Source organism: Cydia splendana, chromosome 9 (genome assembly GCF_910591565.1).
Source record: "Cydia splendana chromosome 9, ilCydSple1.2, whole genome shotgun sequence".
NCBI classification, from domain to species: Eukaryota; Metazoa; Arthropoda; class Insecta; order Lepidoptera; family Tortricidae; genus Cydia; species Cydia splendana.
The window spans coordinates 20,752,003-20,775,418 of NC_085968.1; the positions used below are offsets into that span (position 1 = coordinate 20,752,003).

At 37.9% G+C, this 23,416-nt stretch overlaps 4 protein-coding genes across 4 annotated transcripts in view; 3 read left to right on the forward strand and 1 right to left on the reverse strand.

Annotated features, from left to right (window-relative positions):
• LOC134793818 (uncharacterized) overlaps window positions 1-20,139 on the forward strand; it is a 37,897-nt gene extending 17,758 nt beyond the window's left edge. The window contains exon 3 of the mRNA XM_063765507.1: window positions 20,130-20,139. The gene's annotated coding sequence lies outside the window, so the exon portion shown is untranslated. The remainder of the gene's footprint in view (window positions 1-20,129) is intronic.
• On the forward strand, window positions 12-1,781 carry LOC134793847 (uncharacterized). Its single transcript, XM_063765566.1, has 2 exons — window positions 12-436; window positions 516-1,781. Exons 1-2 carry the CDS (start codon window positions 216-218, stop codon window positions 877-879), a joined length of 585 nt encoding a protein of 194 aa, XP_063621636.1. The 5' UTR covers window positions 12-215; the 3' UTR covers window positions 880-1,781.
• On the reverse strand, window positions 2,342-19,481 carry LOC134793838 (eukaryotic translation initiation factor 3 subunit G). The gene is made up of 6 exons (XM_063765557.1): window positions 19,344-19,481; window positions 18,763-18,945; window positions 18,050-18,214; window positions 16,747-16,870; window positions 15,598-15,815; window positions 2,342-2,542 (listed from the first exon to the last, which is right to left on the reverse strand). The coding sequence occupies exons 2-6, from the start codon at window positions 18,943-18,945 to the stop codon at window positions 2,399-2,401; spliced, it is 834 nt and encodes a 277-aa protein (XP_063621627.1). The 5' UTR covers window positions 19,344-19,481; the 3' UTR covers window positions 2,342-2,398.
• On the forward strand, window positions 19,632-22,333 carry LOC134793817 (band 4.1-like protein 5). The gene is made up of 2 exons (XM_063765506.1): window positions 19,632-19,755; window positions 20,280-22,333. The coding sequence occupies exon 2, from the start codon at window positions 20,300-20,302 to the stop codon at window positions 22,316-22,318; it is 2,019 nt and encodes a 672-aa protein (XP_063621576.1). The 5' UTR covers window positions 19,632-19,755; window positions 20,280-20,299; the 3' UTR covers window positions 22,319-22,333.
• Window positions 22,334-23,416: the final 1,083 nt, after the last annotated feature.

The following is a 23,416-nucleotide window of genomic DNA, read 5'->3' on the forward strand; positions in this document are numbered from 1 at the left end:
GCCAAGCGGTCACACGGTTCGACGTATGATGACAGGTGGTGAGTGAATGAATGCATTGAATTGTATCGGAGTGCATTGTACTGAAAAAATAAAGTATTGCATTAAAAATAACATTACAAACCATTGCACTTGCCAAATTATGTCTATGAGCGTAACCTTAACAGCGCCAATAGTCTAGAGTGCATTAGTATTGAAATATTACATTACCTCTCAAAATGGATATCCTAGAAAGAATTTATCGCAACATTCGAGGACAGCTTTGCAACCTGCCGGCTACAGTGCCTAAAGCTGTGGATTATGTTAATAAGTCAGTGCAAAAAGTGAAAATACCACCATTCACAAGGGACAATGTGTTGTACTACTATTTACCAATGCAAGGTCTGGTCAGTTACACAACGCTATCAATATCTGTTATGAATCCTCATTTAATGGTCAGGTGAGCAAGTTACACGAATTTTAGACCTTTTTTATTCAAACTACCTACACCAGATAGTTATGTTGATAATTATTTACAGGTTATTTCCACGACGAGATGTCACTGACCTTTTGTTCCTATCGGCTGGTGGTGGAGCAGGTCTATGGCTCTGGGCCCGTCCCCACATGGCAGCGGCAGTGCCAGCTAGAAGATTCTCCTGGGCATTCCTCGGGGGCTGCCTCTGGCCTCTTGGCTCAATATTCATGTGGGCTATACTGAGGAGCTCAGTTGGACAGAGGCCGGTAATCGGCACTTTTCTTGGAGTGACCACAGGAGCAATGCTAACTAATATTGCACTTGACTACTTCCACTATGTAGAGCTAATGTTCTGCGGGGAGGTGCACCTTCCTGATGAAGTGTACAGCCCTAATAGTGACGATGAGAAATATGATATTGATATCTAAAAAGTGAAGTCATGTGTCAATGTATAAATGATGTAAATAGTGTTAATGTACGGGTTGAGCAGTTAAATCAAAAATCAAGATGATTGAAGCAAAGCAGCTAAAGAAAGGATGCTAAGCATGAGGCATTTCGTGCATTGACCAACCTGTTCCTATCTCTATTGCACATAAGGCCCTCTATTGCACCCTTAGTGCACATAATTATATTGCTGTCCTGCTTGTCAATGTCACGGGCGAGACAGCAATATATTTACGCGCGTGCGACAAGATAGGAACAAGTGCGTCAATGTACGAAATTTGTCAATGTCCTTTCTTTTATTTTAGTCTAGATGAGTAATCAATTATTTTGACAGCTGATTTTACCTCAATCTTCCATGTTTGTTTGCACTAAGTTAGATTAAGATTTTGCCATAAGAAGAATATTTTTGGCAGTACTTATATTAAATGGTAACCCATGTTTGGGTATTTGCTAAGTGTTGGACAATTAACTTGTATCATCATTGAATTAATTAAATCATTCACTTCTAGTAATAGAGTAGTATGTAGAGCTTTTTCACCAAATAGTATGAGCAACGCTAACTGGCGCGGACGCGTGTGGCGGATTTTACCTACAATGGCACCGTGTGCGTGCGACCGCGCCAGCTAGTAGACACCCTTATTTTTGGAGGTTTAGGAAAATATTGTGAATGTGCTTGAGATTGTTTAAATTTTCTGATAAAATTAATTCATAAATTTCATATTATAATTTTGTTTGCAGTCATAAGAATTCTAGTCTTTTCCGAATACTTGTGCTTGTTTTTTATGTATTTAATTTTTTGTTATAATTGTAAGCCCTAAACTATAAGAAATATAGTATCGTCATACAAGACATGGATTTATTTTTTGTAGCTGGTATACAAAGTGAAGATTTAGTAGAATATTATTTTAAGATGTTTGTCAAACATGCTTCAATAAAACTGTTTGAATAATAATTCAAATGATACATTCGTTTCATTTGCATACATTGAAAATCAGTATACAAAACGACTGATCTATTATCTATTTTTATTGCAGAAGATCAAAACTGCTAATAGAGAAAGCAAGTGGCGACAAGTCCGATTTTACATTTAGCAGTTTATGTGACTGCTACATAATGAAAGTAGTGTGGGTTTATGAAACGAACGAAGTGAGTTTCTTAAAAGTATCACACAACTGTTTGAAATTGAATGCCTAGTTAAGTTATTATGTACAGTTACATACCCTGTTTTATCTACACACATATAATAAGCTCTCTATGCGTTCAGAAACCCCATGTTACTGGCAGCATTGCAGCATATTTCATAATTATCTACTAGTTTATTAATTCGTGGTTTCCAAGGAGTACCTATACATATGTATGTATCTAGTTTCATGTAATAGTTTCTCTGTTACGGAACTCGCGGTTATTCAGTGTCCATGGCATAGTGTGATGTAAAATAAAAAACTATACATTTTATACAATATATTTTGTGAATAATGGAACGATAATGCTGACAATACAAAATTAATTGTTCTGCGGCGGCTTGGACCACTCGACGTTGAGGATGAGATGGTCGTAGCCGTGGCCGTTGAGGGTCTGGATGGCTTTGGCGGCGTCGGCGCGGAACTTGAAGTGCACGTACGCGAAGCCCTTGCAGTGACCGGTGCTCTGTAACAGGCATTTCATTAGAATATGTATGGTTACTAATTTGTACCCGACTATTATTTGTATCTCCTTGGATATCACGGGCCTATAATCCCGGCTTTTTGATAGGCTTGCGTGGGGACACAGATCCAACACGTAGAGGCCCCTTGGAGAGCTTTTATGTCATGTAGAACGCCTGCTGGAACCCGTTCACAGGTGCTACAATAGACACCCATGAACCGGTCTCAGCAGGCATTGGGACTATTGTAGAAAAAGAGAACAGTATACCGGTCTATGGATTGAAGTTTGGGTGGACTATGAGACTGGGTTATTACAAAGACGTACGGACACCTGCCATAACAATGTTCACACAAGTTATCGAGGCAGGTGGTGACTTGCCGCGCACTAGATGGGCCCCTGAAACTGCCGTCGCGAAGACGACCAGGAGCAACATCGGTGTGAGCGGCTCAGGGGTGTCGAGAGGTGTGCGCCGCTTTCTACCCAGTGGCTGTTAGCAGCCACTGTGCCAACTCGCGTCTTATGCATCTTTCACTTCCACCCCTGGAGCATATAGCTCTAACGACTCCTCTCTGGACGGCCAATTAAGGCAAGCCAGAGCTGAGAGTCCTGCGGGTCCCCTTGGGGTCCACTCCGACCGACGAAGACACGCCGGAGACGGAGACCCTGACCGACTCACGGGAGCACTCGGGTCCGTGGGGTCGTTACTTCCCAACAGCTCGCCACAAGCTGCCCTGCCCATATTACTAATTTGTACCCGACTATTATTATTATTATTATTCTCTTTAAACATTTCTCATCTTAAGTTAGGTTATTTATAATATGAATATAAAAGTAAAATATAAAAACACTTACAAAACAATAAAAATTAATATAAACACATTATAAAAAACCTAACCTAGGGTGCCGCCAGCAGCGGGGCAAGGCCCAAGCTACCGGTGGTCAGGGGCTGCAGAGAGAGGAACCGGCGGACTATCCGCGCCGTGTCCAAGATCACCGCCTTCTGCATCTGACCCTTGATCCAACCACCTAGCGAGTCTCTCAAGGTGTTGGTCGAGACTCTTCGCTATTAGACCGTTTACTGAAACGACTATCGGGACAATGATCGTCGAATTATTATTATTATTATAGCCTCTTTATTTCCATAACTCTTTTTTAGTTTCTGTTAAGATATGTTTTTATGCTGTTGTTTCTGTTGTTTTTCCTCCTTTCGTGAGGTATGGATCCCGTTTGGGTAAAGGCCTCCTCCCATTTCTTCCATAAATGTCTGTGTTTGGCATTGTACATCCAGTCTTTTCCTGCAACCTCTACTATGTCATCAGTCCACCGTTTGACTGGTTTGCCAACTTTCCTCTTGGCTGGTAATGGTCCTTTCCATCTTGTTGTTAGTGTTGTCCATCTGTCATCTGTATATCTTGAAATATGTCCTGCCCATTGCGGCCAATCTTTGACGTTTGTTTTTATTCTTATAGTGTCGTTTTTAATTTTGTGCATTTTGTTTATTCCCAGTATGCTTCTTTCCATGGCTCGTTGTGTGGTGTTTATTTTTTGTTTGATCTTGTTGGTGTAAGTCCACGTTTGACATCCGTATAATAAACTAGGCAGAAGGCATGTGTCCATTACTATTCTTTTTATCTTCATACTAAATTTTCCTTTCAGAATTTCTTTGAATGACCAAAACTTTCGCCATGTAATATTTTTCCTTCTATCTACCTCTTCCTCGTTATTAGTCCGTGAAAAGGAAATTTGCTTACCCAGGTATATGTATTTCTTTACATATTCAATTGTATTTCCTTTTACATTGATGGGGGTGTCAAGGCTATTAGTCATTACCTTCGTTTTGCTTCTGTTCATTTGTAAGCCTACTTCATCGCTTTCCTTGTCTAGTGTCTGTTGTCTGTAACATATTTTCTAGTTGTTTAGCTCTTTCTGCAAATATGATTATGTCATCTGCAAACCGCAGGTGCGTTAGGCGACATCCATCAATGTTAATACCATATCCAGTCCAGTTTATGTTTTTAAAAATATTTTCTAGTACGGCAATGAAAAGCTTGGGTGACAGAGAGTCACCTTGCCTTACTCCTCTTTCAATTTTGATATGATCTCCTCTTCTTTCAAGTTTAACTCTGCTTGTGCTATTTGAGTATATGTGTTTGATGATATTTATGTATTTCTGTTCTACTCCTGACACTTTTAGTGCGTTCCAGATTGAGTTGTGACTGATGCTGTCAAAGGCTTTGCTGTAGTCAACAAAAGCAACATATAGTGGTTTCCTGAATTCATTAAATTTTTCAATTAGTTGTTCCACTACATGTATATGATCGGTTGTGCTAAAGCCTGAGCGGAAGCCTGCCTGTTCTCTTGGTTGTGCGGTGTCGATTTTTATAGCAATTCTTTTCAGTATAATCGATGTGAAGAGCTTGTAGACACTTGTCAGTAGGCTAATGGGTCTGTAATTTCCAATATCTAATGGGTCTCCTTTTTTATATATTAGTACTATATCAGAAGAGCACCATTGTTTTGGTACTATTTCAAATTCTAGTATCATATTTGTAGTGTATGCGATTATGCGAGTAGCTTAAATAGCATACATACGCCGTCTCGTGTGTCCTTGTGTTGGCTGCAATGCCATAAAAAAGTAACTGTCACTGTCTATGGTACGATGGCCGCGGGCTGTACGTGCTGTTGTGGAAGTGAAGTTATATTGTGTTTGCGAGGGCATTGCCGAGCCGGTGTTTATGTTTAGGTATTACATAGTTACATAACTACTAATTTAACAAACAATATAAGTGGCGACGAGAAAAAGGTAAGCTTTAAGGCTAAAATTTCAAGGAAGGGGATGACCGGTCTAGATACAAAATTAAGGTTATAATTGCATTCCAAAATCAAGATCTTTTCGTTATTTTGCGTAGCATCGTATACAAAACACTGTTTTACAATATACTCGATCGTTTCTAACATTAAATTCCATACATTATGATGTAATTGGGATTTTTAATGCAAATACAAGGTTTGTTTACCCGGCTCGTATATAAACAAAGTAAGGAACCTGCGGGCTCGGCACGGTTCCATTTTTATCGACTATCACTATGCGCGTCCCTTTCGCACTTACATACTTGTTAGAACGTGACAGGCATGGTGACAAGGGATGAAAGCGCGACCGTGCTAAGCCGCCTGGAGAGCGTTTACTTAGTTTATTTAGTATTTACAAATACCAGATCTCGGAGTAAATATCTATGGAGCGGCCATTAACAGGCGTTCCCCTCTGCAAAAAGTCCGCGGCCGCCGGTCAAGGTGGTTATATAAAACTAGTTGCCACACGTCATACGCCATTCAGCAAACGTCAGTCTAAGCGGAATGATAGGAGCCGAAAATGCCGAATTGCAGCGTTTTCTTGTGCAAAATGAGATCGGAAACGTCTAGTCTACAAAAAGAACACGTTTCTTATCATATGTAAGTACTATTACATCTAAATATTATCAAATAGTGCATTAACTTTGCAAATAACTAAAAAACATTGTCAATCTGACAGTGATACCAGTGATATGGTATTAGATCTAAATTAGGGTAATTCTAAAGAAGACTTTATAATATTCATTAGGTACGAGTAGAATTTCTAATAGGAAATATTATGCGAAACTCTGCGTAGAGGGCGCGACTACCACAATCCATCACAATCCGGGGGTCCGCCGCGGAACAAGAAAATTTAAATTTCGTTATCTAACCTCCCTATCACTATTGCATATTTTGAGCGAAGAGAAAAGAGAAAATTTACTAGCTAGCTTAGTGCTACACTCTGGCGGCATAACATTGCAGTAATACGCCCTATTTGCGTTGCTTTTTGTTATATAATTTATGTAACACATTATTTTTATATAACACCTTAGTTTCATATCAACCTAATCTATTTAATCAAATAAATAGATCTATAAGAATAAAGAAAAGGGGGACGGGGGATCAAAAACTAGTCGAAAACATCTCGCGTGATTTGTGCACAACCCCTAAATAACGTAAAATTACCGATAGACTATTTTTTGAAAATTAATTTTTCCTTTAGTTTCTACATATAGCTGGTCAAGCAGATCTTGTCAGTAGAAAAAGGCCGGCAAATTTGAAAAATGTAGGCGGGAAGGGATATCGTCCCATAGAAAATTTTAATTTTGCGCCTTTTTTACTGACAAGATTTGCTTGACCAGCTATATATTTTTATTTAACATGTCAAATATTTTATTAATTTAAGGTATTTACGGCTGTCACTTTCCATAAATAGGCACTTTTAATTTATTACTCTGGTATCACCGTACCAATATTAGTGATGGGACACCATAAAAACCAATATCGGTAAAATCGATATAAACATAATGAATAATATACAGATGGTCAAGCAAATCTTGTCAGTAGCAAAAGGTGGCAAATTTAAAAATAAAGTAGGCGCGAAGGGTAATCGCTCCATAGAAAATTTGAATTTCGCACCTTTTTCTACAAGATTTGCTTGACCAACTTTATTATTATTTTTCAGATTTCCAAAAGATGCAATGACACGGGATATCTGGATCCGAGCCTGTGAAAATCATGTGTCATGGTCTCCTAAACGTACTTAATAAAAATTCAACCTGAAACAGCTTTAGGACTCTTATTTATGATAATATACAGCCAGTGTTTATAAACTACTTTTAGATATTTATTTTAGAGGATTTGTGGTTTTTTGTCCCATTACCGTTTCCACGTCCATTATAGGGTACACTACTATATTTACGAATAAAAGATTTTATAAAAAGTTGTTTTGTTTTTTTGCTGTTTTATAAAAGCTGTTATTTCCATAAAATATGTAAAACTGTTCTGCCTGAGCCTAGATTCAGACCAATAATCCATAATCCTTTTAATAGTCTTTGCAAGATCGTTTGTTAGAGGTTGTCCATTAATCCTGTCACATTTGCTTAGTAAGAGGGGAGTGGACGGGGTCTGAAATAAACAAACATTAGGAGAATCAATATTTCCATCTTTTTTTACGCCGCACACCCAGGGCTCGGAAACCATTTTATTTTTCAAACCGGTTTCGTTCATTCACCAGGGAACGAAAAGGATATCGTTTCTGTTTAAGGTTACTGGTTAAATAACTATTCTATTGAGATACTGATTTATGCCAAATTCGTTCGCCTTCCGATTTTGTGGAACTAAATTAACCGGTTAAATTGAAAACATCGAAGCGAGATAGAATGGTAAGTATTGCTATCACTTTAACGTATGACAATGAGTTTAACCGAGAGTCTCTGAAAGCCAAGAGTAACCGGTATTATATCGTTCCATGCGAACCGGTTAGGAGAGAGAACGTAATTTCTTAATTCGGTTTCGATCAATTTAACTGGTTTCCACCAAGATATCTCTTGGCATAAGAATAAGTGATATTCCTAGGCAGATGATGATCTGCCTAGTGACCACCAGCCATATCGTGCTAACTTCAAGGTGTGATATTCCTAAGCAGATCATGAAACGCCGGCATGTGCCGTGCAAACCTCAACATTTAGGCATATCGAATAAGTAGGATGTCCTAAATTTTAGCAAATGATAACCATTGAAATGGCTTGACAGCCTACTTATAGTACGTGTTTGGGTAGCGTATGATTTTAGTACCTACCTAGTAGCTACGCATGCTGCTCCAAATGCCACATAGAATACAGCACTAGCAGTGGCAAAAAATGCAAAAGGCAGATTATTAAATGGCGGCATTTCATGATATGCCTAGGAATATCGCGATATGCCCGATTTTACGATCTACCGCCGATATATATACTAATTATCCCCTACTCAATATCCCTTAAATGACATCCTATGGCCGCGTTCCATCTCTGTCATCAGATCTGCAGGCTCGATAGTATATTGCATTGCTTTCAGAAGTAAACCAACATGTAAAATATTAACTAATGAACTGACAATAAAATATCATTCTATATCAGCTTGCAAGATTCGCCCTAAACAAATTGACAAACTATTAGAAATAACATCTAAACAATACAAAAATTGAAAGTTAGTAAAATGCTGGTACAAAGACTTGATATTGTATTATTACAACTGATAAAAGCAGAAATTAAAATTCATTGTCAATAAAGTATCGACAATATTATCGGCGCGTCCCTCGCACTATCTAAGTTTACTTAGAACTGACGTCATCTCGTTCACGGACAGGGTTGTCTGTGTTTGTTCTTGTACTTGTGTGAATATAGTTTTTGCTAGTGTTTGATAATTTTGTCGTGTGCGTGTGTAGCGACGCATGCTAAAAATGCATTAGTGTTAACATTATTTGTGTGCGTTACCTCGTCCCCCGCGCCAAAAATGACAGAATTTTTCAGATAGAAATTAGTGCGCGTCTCTACTCCATAGATATTTACTCCGAGTACCAGATAGTGTTTCTTTCTGGGATTTCTGCAATCTTATTACATTTATATGTTAACATTGCATTTAACTTGTGGTTTTTACTTTCCTCCTGCTATTAAGTACTTAAAAAATAAGTTGTCCATATTCACTCATAATGACAAGTACTGCTAGTACCTACAGATACAAAATGATTCCTGGGTTGTTATAAACACATTTATTTTAATGGTAATTATATTATAAGAATATAGTATTTAAAACACTAGTCTAATTAAGGCAAATCATTTCATTAACTGTATATGGGTCATACCATATGGGTGTAAGAAACAATACTTTCTGTGAGTTGCACAAATATCTATTATCTGATAAATTATAATTACACAGTGAGCCTCTAAATAATCACACCATAAGAAACATGTATTGCATACTTTATTAAATTTCAACTTAACTGACGGTGAACAGCGGACGGAATGGCGCAAACGTGTTGTGGAGGGTCGCTAGTTTTGTAATGAAACCTGGTTCGCCGCACTCGCTGACAAGAGGTAAAAACGACGACAAGGTGTCTCAGTACCGGTTTCCGCAAACTTCTCTTGTCGGACATGTGGTAGACCATGTTGGTTTCGCATCGGTCTATTCAGCCACCCAAAAAAAACGGTGTTTCACTGGTGACACCTTAAAGTGAAAAGGATGATGATGATGATGATGATGATAATGATGGTGAAATAGGAATCAAGGTTCAAATGTTCTATTTTGGTTGGAATGAGTTTGTCTCAAATAATAAGTAAACATATTTATTTCAGTTTTATTTAACTTGCAAGGTAAGGTATACACATATATACGCGCATGTATCCAATTTATATTTTGTTACCTCGTCTTGAAATAAAGAAAGAACCCCCTCCCCCCAACATAACCCCCATTAAATAAGGAAATATCTGGTAGTTCAAATGAATGCCTCCATTCAATTGGAATTGATTAACATAACCTCCATTAAATTATGAAATATCTGGTAGTTCAAATGAATGCCTCCATTAAATTGGAATTGATTAACATAACCCCCATTAAATTAGGGAATATCTGGTAGTTCAAATGAATGCCTCCATTAAATTGGAATTGATTAACATAACCCCCATTAAATTAGGAAATATCTGGTAGTTCAAATGAATGCCTCCATTAAATTGGAATTGGTTAACATAACCCCCATTAACTTAGGAAATGTTTGGTAGTTCAAATGAATATCTCCATTAAATTGGAATTGGTTGACAGCCTCCATTAAATTGGGAAATGTCTGGTAGTTCAAATGAATTCCTCCATTAAATTGGAATGGGTTGACAGCCGCCATTAAATTGGAAAATGTCTGGTAGTTCAAATGAATGCCTCCATTAAATTGTAAAATGTCTGGTAGTTCAAATTAATGCCTCCATTAAATTGGAAAATGTCTGGTAGTTCAAATTAATGCCTCCATTAAATTGGAATGGGTTGACAGCCGCCATTAAATTGGAAAATGTCTGGTAGTTCAAATGAATGCCTCCATTAAATTGGAATGGGGTGACAGCCGCCATTAAATTGGAAAATGTCTGGTAGTTCAAATGAATGCCTCCATTAAATTGGAATGGGTTGACAGCCGCCATTAAATTGGAAAATGTCTGGTAGTTCAAATGAATGCCTCCATTAAATTGGAAAATGTCTGGTAGTTCAAATGAATGCCTCCATTAAATTGGAATGGGTTGACAGCCGCCATTAAATTGGAAAATGTCTGGTAGTTCAAATGAATGCCTCCATTAAATTGGAATGGGTTGACAGCCGCCATTAAATTGGAAAATGTCTGGTAGTTCAAATGAATGCCTCCATTAAATTGGAATGGGTTGACAGCCGCCATTAAATTGGAAAATGTCTGGTAGTTCAAATGAATATCTCCATTAAATTGGAATGGGTTGACAGCCGCCATTAAATTGGAAAATGTCTGGTAGTTCAAATGAATGCCTCCATTAAATTGGAATGGGTTGACAGCCGCCATTACATTGGAAAATGTCTGGTAGTTCAAATGAATGCCTCCATTAAATTGAAATGGGTTGACAGCCGCCATTAAATTGGAAAATGTCTGGTAGTTCAAATGAATGCCTCCATTAAATTGGAATGGGTTGACAGCCGCCATTAAATTGGAAAATGTCTGGTAGTTCAAATGGATGCCTCCATTAAATTGGAATGGGTTGACAGCCGCCATTAAATTGGAAAATGTCTGGTAGTTCAAATGGATGCCTCCATTAAATTGGAATGGGTTGACAGCCGCCATTAAATTGGAAAATGTCTGGTAGTTCAAATGAATGCCTCCATTAAATTGGAATGGGTTGACAGCCGCCATTAAATTGGAAAATGTCTGGTAGTTCAAATGAATGCCTCAATTAAATTGGAATTGGTTGACAGCCTCCATTAAATTGGAAAATGTCCGGTAGTTCAAATGAATGCCTCCATTAAATTGGAATTGGTTGACAGCCCCCATTAAATTGGAAAATGTCTGGTAGTTCAAATGAATACCTCCATTAAATTGGAACGGGTTGACAACCTTCATTAAATTGAGAACAGTCTGATGGGTCACCTATTGGTTACCAACAAATTTGATATCAACAACCATCGCTGACCCTGGAGGGGTTAGATTTGGAAGGCGACCGAAGTTCCATCGGCAGCAAATGGGAGAGATGGAAGAGGTCATTGTTCATATATCTGAACGCGGCGGATGTCACTGATAAATTAGAAATACATATATGAGGATAAATACAAGGAAACCTAGATTAGAAACAAGAAGACGAAGAAGTTAATGCTATTTACAATAGAGTCAATAGAAATAATAAAATATATGGTACTTACAGAACTAAAAGGGAAGGGACACACATCAATAATAATATAAAATCTTGTGGACGTTGTGGAAATAAAAATCATCAAATGCATTACAAAGATTGCCCTGCACTAGGAAAAACTTGTTTTATATGTGGAAAAATGGGACATTTTCGCCAATTCTGTGGTATGAAAAGGCAGACAAATATGAACACAAAAGGAAACAAAAAAGCTAGAGATGAAGTAGGTTACATTTTTTAATATGTATTGATTGACAAATATTGCTGGTTAATTCTGGTTGTAAACAGAACCTTATTACTGTAGAAAAATTGGAAACCTTGAATGCCTTGAATAGTTTAGAAGCTAGAGCAATTAACCAAATGTCCATCCCAAGTAGGTAGAAGTAGGTAGTTGCAGTTAGTTGTATTTTATAAAATTATTGATGTATTGTTATTTTTGCTTGTATGTAAATTCAATGTTCACGTGTAAAAGTGCCCTTGTGGCCTATTTGCTGAATAAATGTTGAAGTTTGAATTCAGACAGCTCTAGCAGGTTGTAAGGGAGGAGTTTTGATCGTTCTGTGTAGAGTGTAATATCATTGTTTAGTACTTATATTGGCCCTATATGAATGAGTGAAATGTTTCACATTTAGTCATTTAGGATGGAGACAAAGGACTTTCAAGAAAGTCTGATGGAGTACCTAATGCACCTATTAAGGTATAAATTATATTATATTAGCGTATTAATGTATGTAGGTACAGCCTCATTCATCCACAGAAAAAAAAAGAAAAGGGGGAAGAGTATGAGTCTAGCTGAAAGAGATAGAGTATATATGTTAAGAATATGGATAAAGGAAATAAATTCAGATCGAACTACAACCCAACACCTCATACTGTACAGAGTTTTAATAGAGGTGATGTATCTGTGGAGAATTATGTAACAGGGCAAATACTCAGAAGGAACATGGTTCATCTGAAAAGTGGGAAGATGTTCAGAGGAAGGATCAGGAAGAAGGAACTGATAGAGAACACAATGATAGTGATAATGAGCGAATGTAGCTGTGATTTAATGTGCCATGATTTGGTTATTTTGTTTGTGGAACCAAGGTTGTGGTTGTAATGTTGTTAATTAGTATGTACTTTCATACTTTATAAATATAATATGTATATACCTGATTTATCTGTTTCAAAAGTACATATAATATGTTTCGTTACTGTTTAATTTGGAAGACTGATTCTAGTATTGTACCTAGAAATATATTTGTTGTGGTCATAAAACTCTTGTTGTTAATTATCTAATTTAACTTCAAGGGAGGGATGTAGTGTATGCGATTATGCGAGTAGCTTAAATAGCATACTTACGCCGTCTCGTGTGTCCTTGTGTTGGCTGCAATGCCATAAAAAAGTAACTGTCACTGTCTATGGTACGATGGCCGCGGGCTGTACGTGCTGTTGTGGAAGTGAAGTTATATTGTGTTTGCGAGGGCATTGCCGAGCCGGTGTTTATGTTTAGGTATTACATAGTTACATAACTACTAATTTAACAAACAATATAATATTAAATAGCTTTTTTAAGTGTTTAAGTAAAATGTTATGTCGCTATGTTGCACCCATTGCTGGTGATATTGTGTTCTTGCTGTAACGGTGTATTTTCTTTCTTGCTGTAGAGTTCTCTATAAAACTTAGTTGCGTGTTCTAATATCTCCTTCCTTGATTTGGTCTCGCCTGAGCTGTTCTCTAATTTTTGTATCCAATTTTTATGTAGAGACATTTCCTTGTAAGCTCTTTTGGTACTTCTGTGTGTATGTATGTTCCTTGTAATTATCTCTTCCCTGTAATTATTGTAGTCCTGTTTTATTGCTTTGTTAGTAATTTTAAACATTTCAGTGAGTTCCTTTTTTTGATCTTTAGTTTTGTTTTTAAGTTGTATTAATTCTGTGCGTTTCTTGATTAGTTGTTTTGTGTGATTGCTAAGTATTGTATGTTGTTTCCTTCTAGTTTCTTCGTTAGTTTGTAAGCTGCGCAATATATTCTCTTCCAGGTAGTTGTAATATGTTTGAACACTTCCCGGCACATTGGTTAATTCATCGCTAAGATTTGTTTTTAAATTTTCTATATATTTTTTAATTTCGTCATCAGTTTTAGGACTTATTATCTGGTTTTTATAATTTTTTCTGTTTTTACTTTTATGACATAGACTGAATGTTGCTCGAAGTAGTCTGTGGTCTGAGGAGAAGTTGACTTTGTTTAAAACTTCCATGTTTTTTACCATATGATGTTTGTTAGTCATAATAAAATCTATCTCATTTTGGATTTTTTGGTTGGGAGATGTCCATGTCCAACGCTTACTGCTTTTTTTCTTGAAGAGTGTATTGATGATTAGTAAGTTGTGTTCGAGAGCATAGTCTATTAGTAGTTGACCCCTCGTATTGCGTTCTCCGTATCCATAATTTCCAAAACATGGGCTTTCTTCTTTCTTAGGCTGTCCAATTTTCGCGTTAAAGTCACCCATTACTATGAGGTTCTCATCCGCTAGACTGTGTGCTTTCTCCAAGTCGTTATAGAATGCTTCAACAACTTCATCTTGTGCTGTATCTGTTGGGGCGTATGTCTGGATAATTGAGATGTTAAAGTCTTCTATTTTCAGTTGTAGCAGGGCAACCCTTTCAGAGATCCCTGTAAAATTATGTATTTTGTGTTTATGTTCCTTCTTAATTAGAAATCCCACGCCATGTAAACCTTTTGTTTCACCAATGTAACACAGAATGTAGTCCTGGAATTCTTCGATTTGGCAGCCATTCCTCTTAACTTCAGATAGTCCTAGCACATCAAAGTTGACGTTTTCTAGTGCATGCATGAGTTGCAGGTATCGCTCATTTGATGAGAGGGATCGGACATTATATGTTCCTATACGTATAGTAGTATTCAAATTTAAACACTTTTTAGCCTTCATATGTGTGTGTGTATTTGTGGGAGGGTATAGGTCGCAATCCCCACGATGACCAATCGGCTTGGGGAGTATTGTTTTAGTTTGATTTGTTGGTGGTGTTGTATTATTATTATGGGGTTTACTTTTCCGGTTATATTTTGATTTTAGTTTTTTGACTGCGTTGTTTTTGATTGTTTGTTGGGCCGGATAATTTTTGCTTGCTCTTCGGTCCCGTTGGAATTATTTGTTGGTGTGGACGGCGGTGAGGATGGTACCCTTTTCCTTTTGTCTTGGTTTTCTATCCTTTTTTCTTTAATTATAAGTTTACCCGACTATAGCCACACCAAAAGGAAGGGTTCTGATTTTAGCTGTATGTGGGTGGGTGTTTTTGTATTGTATGTTCCACCGTGGTGTCAAACCTATTGAGCTAGTTGATATGAATTGCTAAACTAAACGGTCCGCTCAATCGATGGTGACGATAGGCTAGTTTAAATAAATTATTGACCAGTCCAGATATATATATTTTTATATACATATATTATTTTGTTTTTATTCGATTTAGGTATTTCATTTCTATACAGATAACATAGTGGCCTGGCGACTATTTTGGGGCGATAAAACTTGCGTGTGTCTGGTGAATTTTTCTCTCACTCAATTTGACAGTTGACTATACCTATACTAGATATGTCCACCAGAAGACAAATTCGGTCATCGGATTAATGCCTATCTGGCAACATCGGAAGTATTCGGGCGGGACCTTATCAAACATGCATTACAGATGGCCTTTTTCTCGGGGATCAAAATGCGGCGGGTTCTCAAGATCGGCCTCAACGACAAAATTGCCGAGGTCAGATACACCGATTGACAACATCGGGCGCCTTTCGGGACGAACATGTGATAAAGATTAAAAGTGACCTCATTAAACGACAACTAACCTTCTCCTTGGCAAGGTAGAGCTTCTGCACGGGGCCGAAGCCCTTGACCAGGTCCTCGAGGTCGGCCTCGACGGCGAAGTTGCTGAGGTTGGAGATGCGGATGGCGGCCACGTCGTCGCGGCGCGCGTCCGGCGGCCCGCGGCCCGGCACGCGGCCCGCGGCGCCCTCGCGCAGGTACGGCGCCACGTACTTGTTGGTGGTGCCGCCCGGCTTCGTATCTGACATAACACAATAGAGTATTTGACTGTATTTAAAATAAATTATTTCAGAGATCGTGAGGAAACCTGCATTGATCTGTGAAGAAATTCAAAGGTATTGTGAAGTCCCCAATCCGCATTGGGCTTAGCGTGGGGACTATAGCCCGAGCCTTCTCGAGCATGAGAGGAGGCCTGTGCCCAGCAGTGGGACGTATATAGGCAATTTTTTTTTCAGACCTTTATGAAATAAAGCACCAGATAATTATTACAAAAACATAGATAGCAGTTATTTTGAAACACAATTTCTATTTAATAAATCGGATAGAAATATAAAAGGTAGGCGAGTTGCCCGTGACGTCATTGTGTAATCTAATACCTTTAAACGAGCAATTCTTGCATATATGTATATTTATATAAAATTTATAGAATCTATCTGGCTAAGTCTTATCTCTGGGAAAACGCACATTTTTGAGTTTTTATGTTTTCCGAGCAAAGCTCGTTCTCCCAGATATTGTTTCATATAAATTCCATATTAGCAAATCGTTTTGACTACTTTTGACAGTTCTAAAAAAGAAACTGATTTGAGTATTAGAAGAATACCCTATTCGAATGTTGATCTTTTGGTACAAAATTGCATGGGCACATTATGAATGGAATTCATGCCCTTCTACAACCGGGTGTACATCCTAATAAAGCGAATGCGCCGCTAGCGACAAATTCTCCATTCCTCTGCAAAGTTAGCTTGAATCCTAAATGGATCAACGATTAAAGTCTGTGACCCTGCCTATACTATCCCTGAAATCGTATTAGGTAGCATAAAACTTAATCAAAATCAAAATAGATCAATATGACACCGCTAGCCGTTAATGGGTTAACCCGACCACAGCAGCGGCAATTTTTTTCTTTCATAAAAGACCCGGCAGTGGACATGACTGGACATTGAAACACCCACCTGCAGCTTTGGCCGCCTCTCCAACCTTGCTCTGCGCCATCTGCGTGTTCTTGAAGGGACAGCTCAGGGTCCAGTGCTCGCCCTGGCACGTGCGGCACTTGAAGATCACGCTGCTGGTTGGAGGCTGTCAAGATAATATTACAATTGTAAATAATGTAATTGCTGTGTCCTGATAAATGATTCTGTTAGGCTAAAAATCGGCGACAAAATTGGTAAAGGGATCATTTTAATATGTGACCATAATAAAATTATGTAACTGCGTCTCACGGAAAAGCATGAAAGCTAAACAAGCCAACTTATGGGCTTCACACATTTTACACAAAGTTCAGTGTGGCTTTGGCTTTTGAGTCAAAAGGGCTGTAGTCTCTGATTTTGATATCAATTACAATTACACACATGTTGTTAATTAAAAAATAAATATTTAACTACATAAACGATTTTTAACCGCTGAAACGCTTGAAGCGCTGGTAGCCTAGCAGCAAGACTTTCAATCCGGAGGTCGCGGGTTCAAACCCCGGCTCGTACCAATGAGTTTTTCGGAACTTATGTACGAAATATCATTTGATATTTACCAGTCGTTTTTGGTGAAGGAAAACATCGTGAGGAAACCGGGCTAATCCCAATAAGGCCTAGTTTACCCTCTGGGTTGGAAGGTCAGATGGCAGTCGCTTTCGTAAAAACTAGTGCTTACGCCAATTTTTGGGATTAGTTGCCAAGGGGACCCCAGGCTCCCATGAGCCGTGGCAAAATGCCAGGCCGGGACAACGCGAGGAAGAACAAGATAAACGATTTTTAACCGCCTTCATTTAATATAAAGTTCACATCCCTCCTGTAGACATAAGGGCTACAAAGCCTAATTTTCTGCTTGAACCCTTATCCACAAAAAGGAGTATTATCCTCCTTTTTTAAGGTTCCGTACCCAAAGGGTAAAAACGGTACCTTATTACTAAGACTCCACTGACCGTCTGTCTGTCACCAGGCTGTAGCTCATGAACCGTGATAGACGCTCATGAACCTAGATAGTTGAAACTTTCACAGATGATGTATTTCTGTTGCCGCTATAACAACAAATACTAAACATAGAATAAAATAAATATTTAAGTGGGGCTCCCATATAACCAATGTGATATTTTTGGGTTCGTTCGTTCGAGTCCGACTCGCACTTCGCCGGTTTTTAAATTAAACCTGTGTGAAAAAACATTATTTGTATTCACACAAACTGTTAAAAACTTTTGCCCAGGAGAGTTGTCACTCGTCCTAGTTTTTAAATCTAAACCTGACCTGTAAAATGGCCCTTATATACCTTCAGTCCATCAAGTTGTCCATCATCAGGCCGCTGGGCTTCCTCCTTGCTGGTGATGAACTGCATGAACACATCCTCAGCAACGTTGGTGGTGGCCGGGTTCGGTCCTGGCTTGTCACTGGCCGAGTCACCAAATTTGGTCCAAGTCTTGCGTTTAGCGATGCTCTGTAATGGGAAGAGTATTGGATTGAAATCTCGTTGAATACTTTATTAATTCTGATTGGTAATTCTTGAAATTTTTCAAAATTCTAAAATACTATAGCAAGTGTATGAAAAGTTTGACAAGACATATTAAATTATATTAAGAACAGGTCACTCCCGTTTTCGACTTAAAATATGTGAGTGACCCGTTCTTAATACATATATTTAATGTATTAAGAACGGGTGTCTGTGTCTCACAGAAGTTTTGTTATTAAAGTTTGACAAGAGTTACAGAATGATTATAATTACATTTATAGTTGTAGTTGTATTAGCATATTTAATTTTCCTAAATGATGATTAACATTACAATGACATTACATTACACATATGGAACAATATAAAGGGTACTGAATTGTTGGACAAGCTGGATATCTAGATGATTTTATAATTTGTTAGTTGCATCATGGCTACAACTTTATATTCATTGTAATTACAAACTTGGTGTGAATTACATTATGTCAGACGAGCAATGTATGTATCATTAAAAAGATTAATAAACATAAACACCTTACCTTGGACACTACACGCTTCTCAATTTTGTATGTGCGGACAATCTTGACTTTTTTATTGTCATTATCATATTTATATTCTGTGACTATCTTCAGTCCATTCTCCACAACTTCTGACGGCGGTGGCAGAGCTCCCTGGTCTATCTCGACTTCGTCCGCCCATGATGACTGGATTTCGTCCCTCATCTAACAAAATGACCATATAATTATATTACAAACAACAAAATCACGCTTTACATTACGCAAGAAACTCGGTTGGTGTAATAACATGTAAATAGAGTACAGAGTAGTCTGAGTAGTGAGTAGATTTACCCCTGAAAGTATGCTAACTAGCGAACTTTCATGCAGTTTTTAGGTTGTTGCAGTCATATCAAAGTTACTAGTAGTTGTGCCGATATAACAATAGCATTATTTCCCTTTTGTGTTAGATTATACAGTCTAAGACATCAAATTTTTATCTTTCGACGAGATTACTGAACAACTGTTATGCATGTACGACTTATTCAAAGGCGGCTTAACCTTACCAACTTTGGTTATAAAATTTATAACATTGCAACCACTAGAAATGCGTATCATGTACTTACGATTGAATTGTTTACCAATGTAACAAAATATCAGGAATTATATTCGAGTTTTAGGGTTAGAATCCACACACAACACATCAGCAACAAAAAGGGTGCATGAAGGAAACGAAATCAGTGACATTGAACGAATTGAACGAATGATTCGAATAAAAGCTGTCAATTCGCGAATGAAATAGGGTTGCCACATGGATAAAAGGGATTTGAAAATGTTTAAGTTAAGGTTTAACCCGCTACTTAAATATAGTTTACGCTTTGTTGACGTCAACCTCATGTTTATATAATATACGTATGTATAGATATAGATATATTTAGTCTATGTTGTAAGCTTCTCGAAGAGGTGTTGTGAATTTGTGTTTCAAATGATTTAAATAAATCCCAGCGTATTTTGAAAGGAGCTCTGCCTTTTATTCAGGTAATTATGTTATTCTCTTAATACTGTACGCGACAGTGTGATTTTTCTCACATCTTAGTGAATTATTGCACGTTTGCACAATCGATACACTAATGACAAGTGGGAACGAGCAAAGTTATCAGTAAAGTGTCTTGTACATTTTACAAGTTTACGTCTCATAATTAAATTAAAAAGGCTCAGGAATGAAGTTAGGCCTGCGAGTAGAAGTGTTGAGAAGGGAATAAACAGCTTACGACGGCTAAAAGAGAGGTCACGACAATTTTCGCAGCACAAATCCGTGACGAATGAACTTTACATGTTATTTCTAAAAACCTGTTTTGCGCGAGACACTATAGATTGCATAGAAACTGTATGGGTAATTTAAATGTCACGAGCGACTTTTTGTGTCGAAAGTGTATCGCAACATTAGGTTGTTTTGATAGTAGGTAAATATTAATTACCATATGTCACCTATTTAAATGAACTTGGGTTAATGACATAGATGGTTAGCAAATGCCAATATTTCAGTGTTGTTTTTCTTACAGGTTTTGCAGCAGAAGGCAAAATGCTGCGCTTCCTCAGCCGGAGAGGGCGCTCATCGAGCCAGAACAGAAACAAACAAGGTCAGAAAACACCTACAAATAAAAACTTGATACAATGTAAAGTAATGTTACTAGATGATACCGACTTGTCTATTAACTTGTCCAAGAAAGCCAGCGCTGTGGATCTGTATGAACAAGTGTTTTATTCACTTGACTTAATTGAAAAAGATTACTTCGGTTTGCAATTTACTGACACAAACAATGTTAAGCACTGGCTGGATCCAACGAAAACCATAAAGAAGCAAGTTAAAATTGGGCCACCATACACCTTAAGACTTAAGGTTAAGTTCTATTCATCAGAGCCAAATAACTTGAGAGAGGAGCTTACTAGGTATCAGTTCTTTTTACAACTGAAGAAGGATATCCTGGAGAGTAAACTAGAATGCCCTCACTTAACGGCTGTAGAATTGGCAGCTTTGGCTCTGCAATCAGAGCTCGGGGACTTTGATGAAGTGCTGCACACCCCTGCCACCGTCTCAGAATTCAGGTTTGTACCCAATCAAACAGAAGAGATGGAGATTGAAATATTAGAAGAATACAAAAAATGTAAAGGCCTGACCCCAGCTCAAGCTGAAGTCAACTATTTGAATAAAGCCAAGTGGCTGGAAATGTATGGTGTCGACATGCATATAGTTCTTGGCAAAGACGGGTGTGAATATCACCTTGGTCTCACCCCAACAGGAATTCTTGTCTTTGAAGGCCCTCAGAAAATTGGTCTGTTTTTCTGGCCTAAAATAAGTAAACTAGATTTCAAGAAAAAGAAGCTCACCCTTGTTGTAGTTGAGGATGATGACCAAGGTCGCGAACAGGAGCATACTTTCGTGTTCCGCCTCCACAATGAAAAAGCTTGTAAACACCTGTGGAAGTGTGCAGTCGAGCACCACACATTCTTCCGCTTACGAGCACCAGTCAAAGGCCCATCAGCGCGACAGAACTTCTTTAGAATGGGATCGCGCTTCCAGTACTCTGGCAAAACAGAGTATCAAACAACTCAGCAGAATCGCGCGCGTCGCACTGTTCAGTTTGAGAGACGGCCTAGTCAAAGGTTTGCTCGAAGGCAAAGTCATGTTCTCCGCGAAAGAGAAAAACAGACCACTCCAAAAGCAGAGGCTTCAGTTTCCAACGAAGGAACAGATGAAGTACCCAGTGTATCCACTGAATTAGCAAGCTTAATGCCTGACTCTAGCCAGGGCACACTTTCTAGGAAGAGTAGCGCTAAGTCACAGAAGTCTTCTATTCTTGACACAGACATGAAACTAGCTGAAGTTGGAGAGCCATCAACTAAGAATCTCATGGATGAAGAGCCACCGAAAGAAGTCCTGGTGTCGAAAGAAGATTCTATAAGCAACAAAGTTTTGTTTAAGGTAGAGAAACCTATTGTAGAGGAAAAGAAGAATAACCTAACCCAACTGGTTATCAACAAACCAACTTGCAATTGCTCTCCAGCCACACCTGTGTCAGATTCTAATCCTCTTAATGATCTCCTAATGAGTTTGGTTAAGGAAAAACTTAATAATGATGATTCGAAAAACGAAGTTAAGAGAGATCAACTAGACTCGGCGGGCGACAAGGAGTTTAACAACCAAGCTAAATGTTATTTGACATCTACAAAGGCACTGCCACCAGGACAGCTTAAATGCAATAACATACTGAAAGCTCGTGAGAATGAAGTTAAAATTATAAATGAAACAACGAATATTAACTTATCTGTACAGCCTTCACCATCCCCAAAGATTCTGAATGAGCCCCTTGCTCAGTCTTCTCAGTATGTGTCAATAGTTGTGGTGGAGCCTCCTCAGTCGCAAGCTAAGGTAGCATCCCCAAAACCAGCGCCGAGGAAAGAGGAAGTCACTCCTAAGGTTCAACCAATATCATCACTGTCTCCCTGGCTAGTGACATCAGAGCCTAGTTCTCCGTCCGGGATTGGTGAGAAAGAAATCACTATAATCCATCGTAAGTCTGTGATCACTACACAGTTATAGTTTACTTACTAATACCATATAAAATAATAGTGGTAATATAGAATTCAGAATGAAATCTGTTGATTTCAGTATTTGTTGTTAAGGAGAGTATTATGATTGTGCCTTAAGAATATTGAATAACTGTTTTGGTCAAATATGTACTTATAACAAGCCCCCTATTAATTATTATGTTAAAATCGCCTTAAAATAAGGATAAGCTGGTACCATCTTGGTACATTGATAATCATTTCGCTTTCTAAGTTTCGAAGGAAACCCAAAGCGAGACTGATAATTTAATATTGTGTCGAATTTAATAATTCGGATTTACAATGCCGTATATAAAATGCAGTAGTTTCATTAAGACTGAAAGAGTTTTAACATGATGACAACATTCCGTAGCTACTTAATATTGTGATATAAATGGAATTTTACCGTCCTATTGAAGCATGTTTATGAAATATACATTGTTCGTAATGTTTGTATTATTAACAATAACAATAGAATTTAGTACAATGAAATGTCAGTATTAACAAATGTAACCGTCGATTTTGTGTAATCAGGGGTGCCATAATTTTTTCACCTCTCGCAGTTAACTATCATAATAAGAAATAACCGAAATGAGTAATAAAATGTAAACTTATAATTTTAAATTTCTGTATGACTAAAGCAATAAACTTATAATAAATTGTAGATACCAATTTATTATAAGTTTATTGTAGATACCAATTTATTATAAGTTTATTGCTCATGTTACTTAATTACTCTGAACATTGTACCTAAAATAGTTTAAACATGACTTGTATAATAATATTTGTTAATCTGCTGCCTTATGGAAAATACAATTAACTACGTACTATCAGCGTACAATTGATTCATCGTTATTTGACCCTATGTGTCAATAGAGTCGAGCTCATAAATATGTATACATGTCTTTACCTCAATCCATTGCAATAAGGTGAAAAAATGTATACCTACCAGTGGCGGCGCGTAAAACATATCCATAGGCAAGCCGGGGCTAATTTGGCTTACATATTTCCTTTACAACTCTGCTCAAACGGCCAAAAACAGGCAAGCCGGTAGGAATCGGCTTTTATGGACGCGCCGCCACTGATACCTACA

Bases quoted from the DNA above. Each gene is read 5' to 3' on its own strand.
- LOC134793847 (XM_063765566.1), top strand. From the start codon at position 216: ATGGATATCCTAGAAAGAATTTATCGCAACATTCGAGGACAGCTTTGC. The intron at 437-515 runs GTGAGCAAGTTA...AATTATTTACAG, and splicing joins AATCCTCATTTAATGGTCAG to GTTATTTCCACGACGAGATG.
- LOC134793838 (XM_063765557.1), bottom strand. From the start codon at position 18,945: ATGAGGGACGAAATCCAGTCATCATGGGCGGACGAAGTCGAGATAGAC. The intron at 18,215-18,762 runs GTAAGGTGTTTA...TTCCCATTACAG, and splicing joins AGAAGCGTGTAGTGTCCAAG to AGCATCGCTAAACGCAAGAC. The intron at 15,816-16,746 runs GTGGGTGTTTCA...GTGTTATGTCAG, and splicing joins AGAGGCGGCCAAAGCTGCAG to ATACGAAGCCGGGCGGCACC.
- LOC134793817 (XM_063765506.1), top strand. From the start codon at position 20,300: ATGCTGCGCTTCCTCAGCCGGAGAGGGCGCTCATCGAGCCAGAACAGA.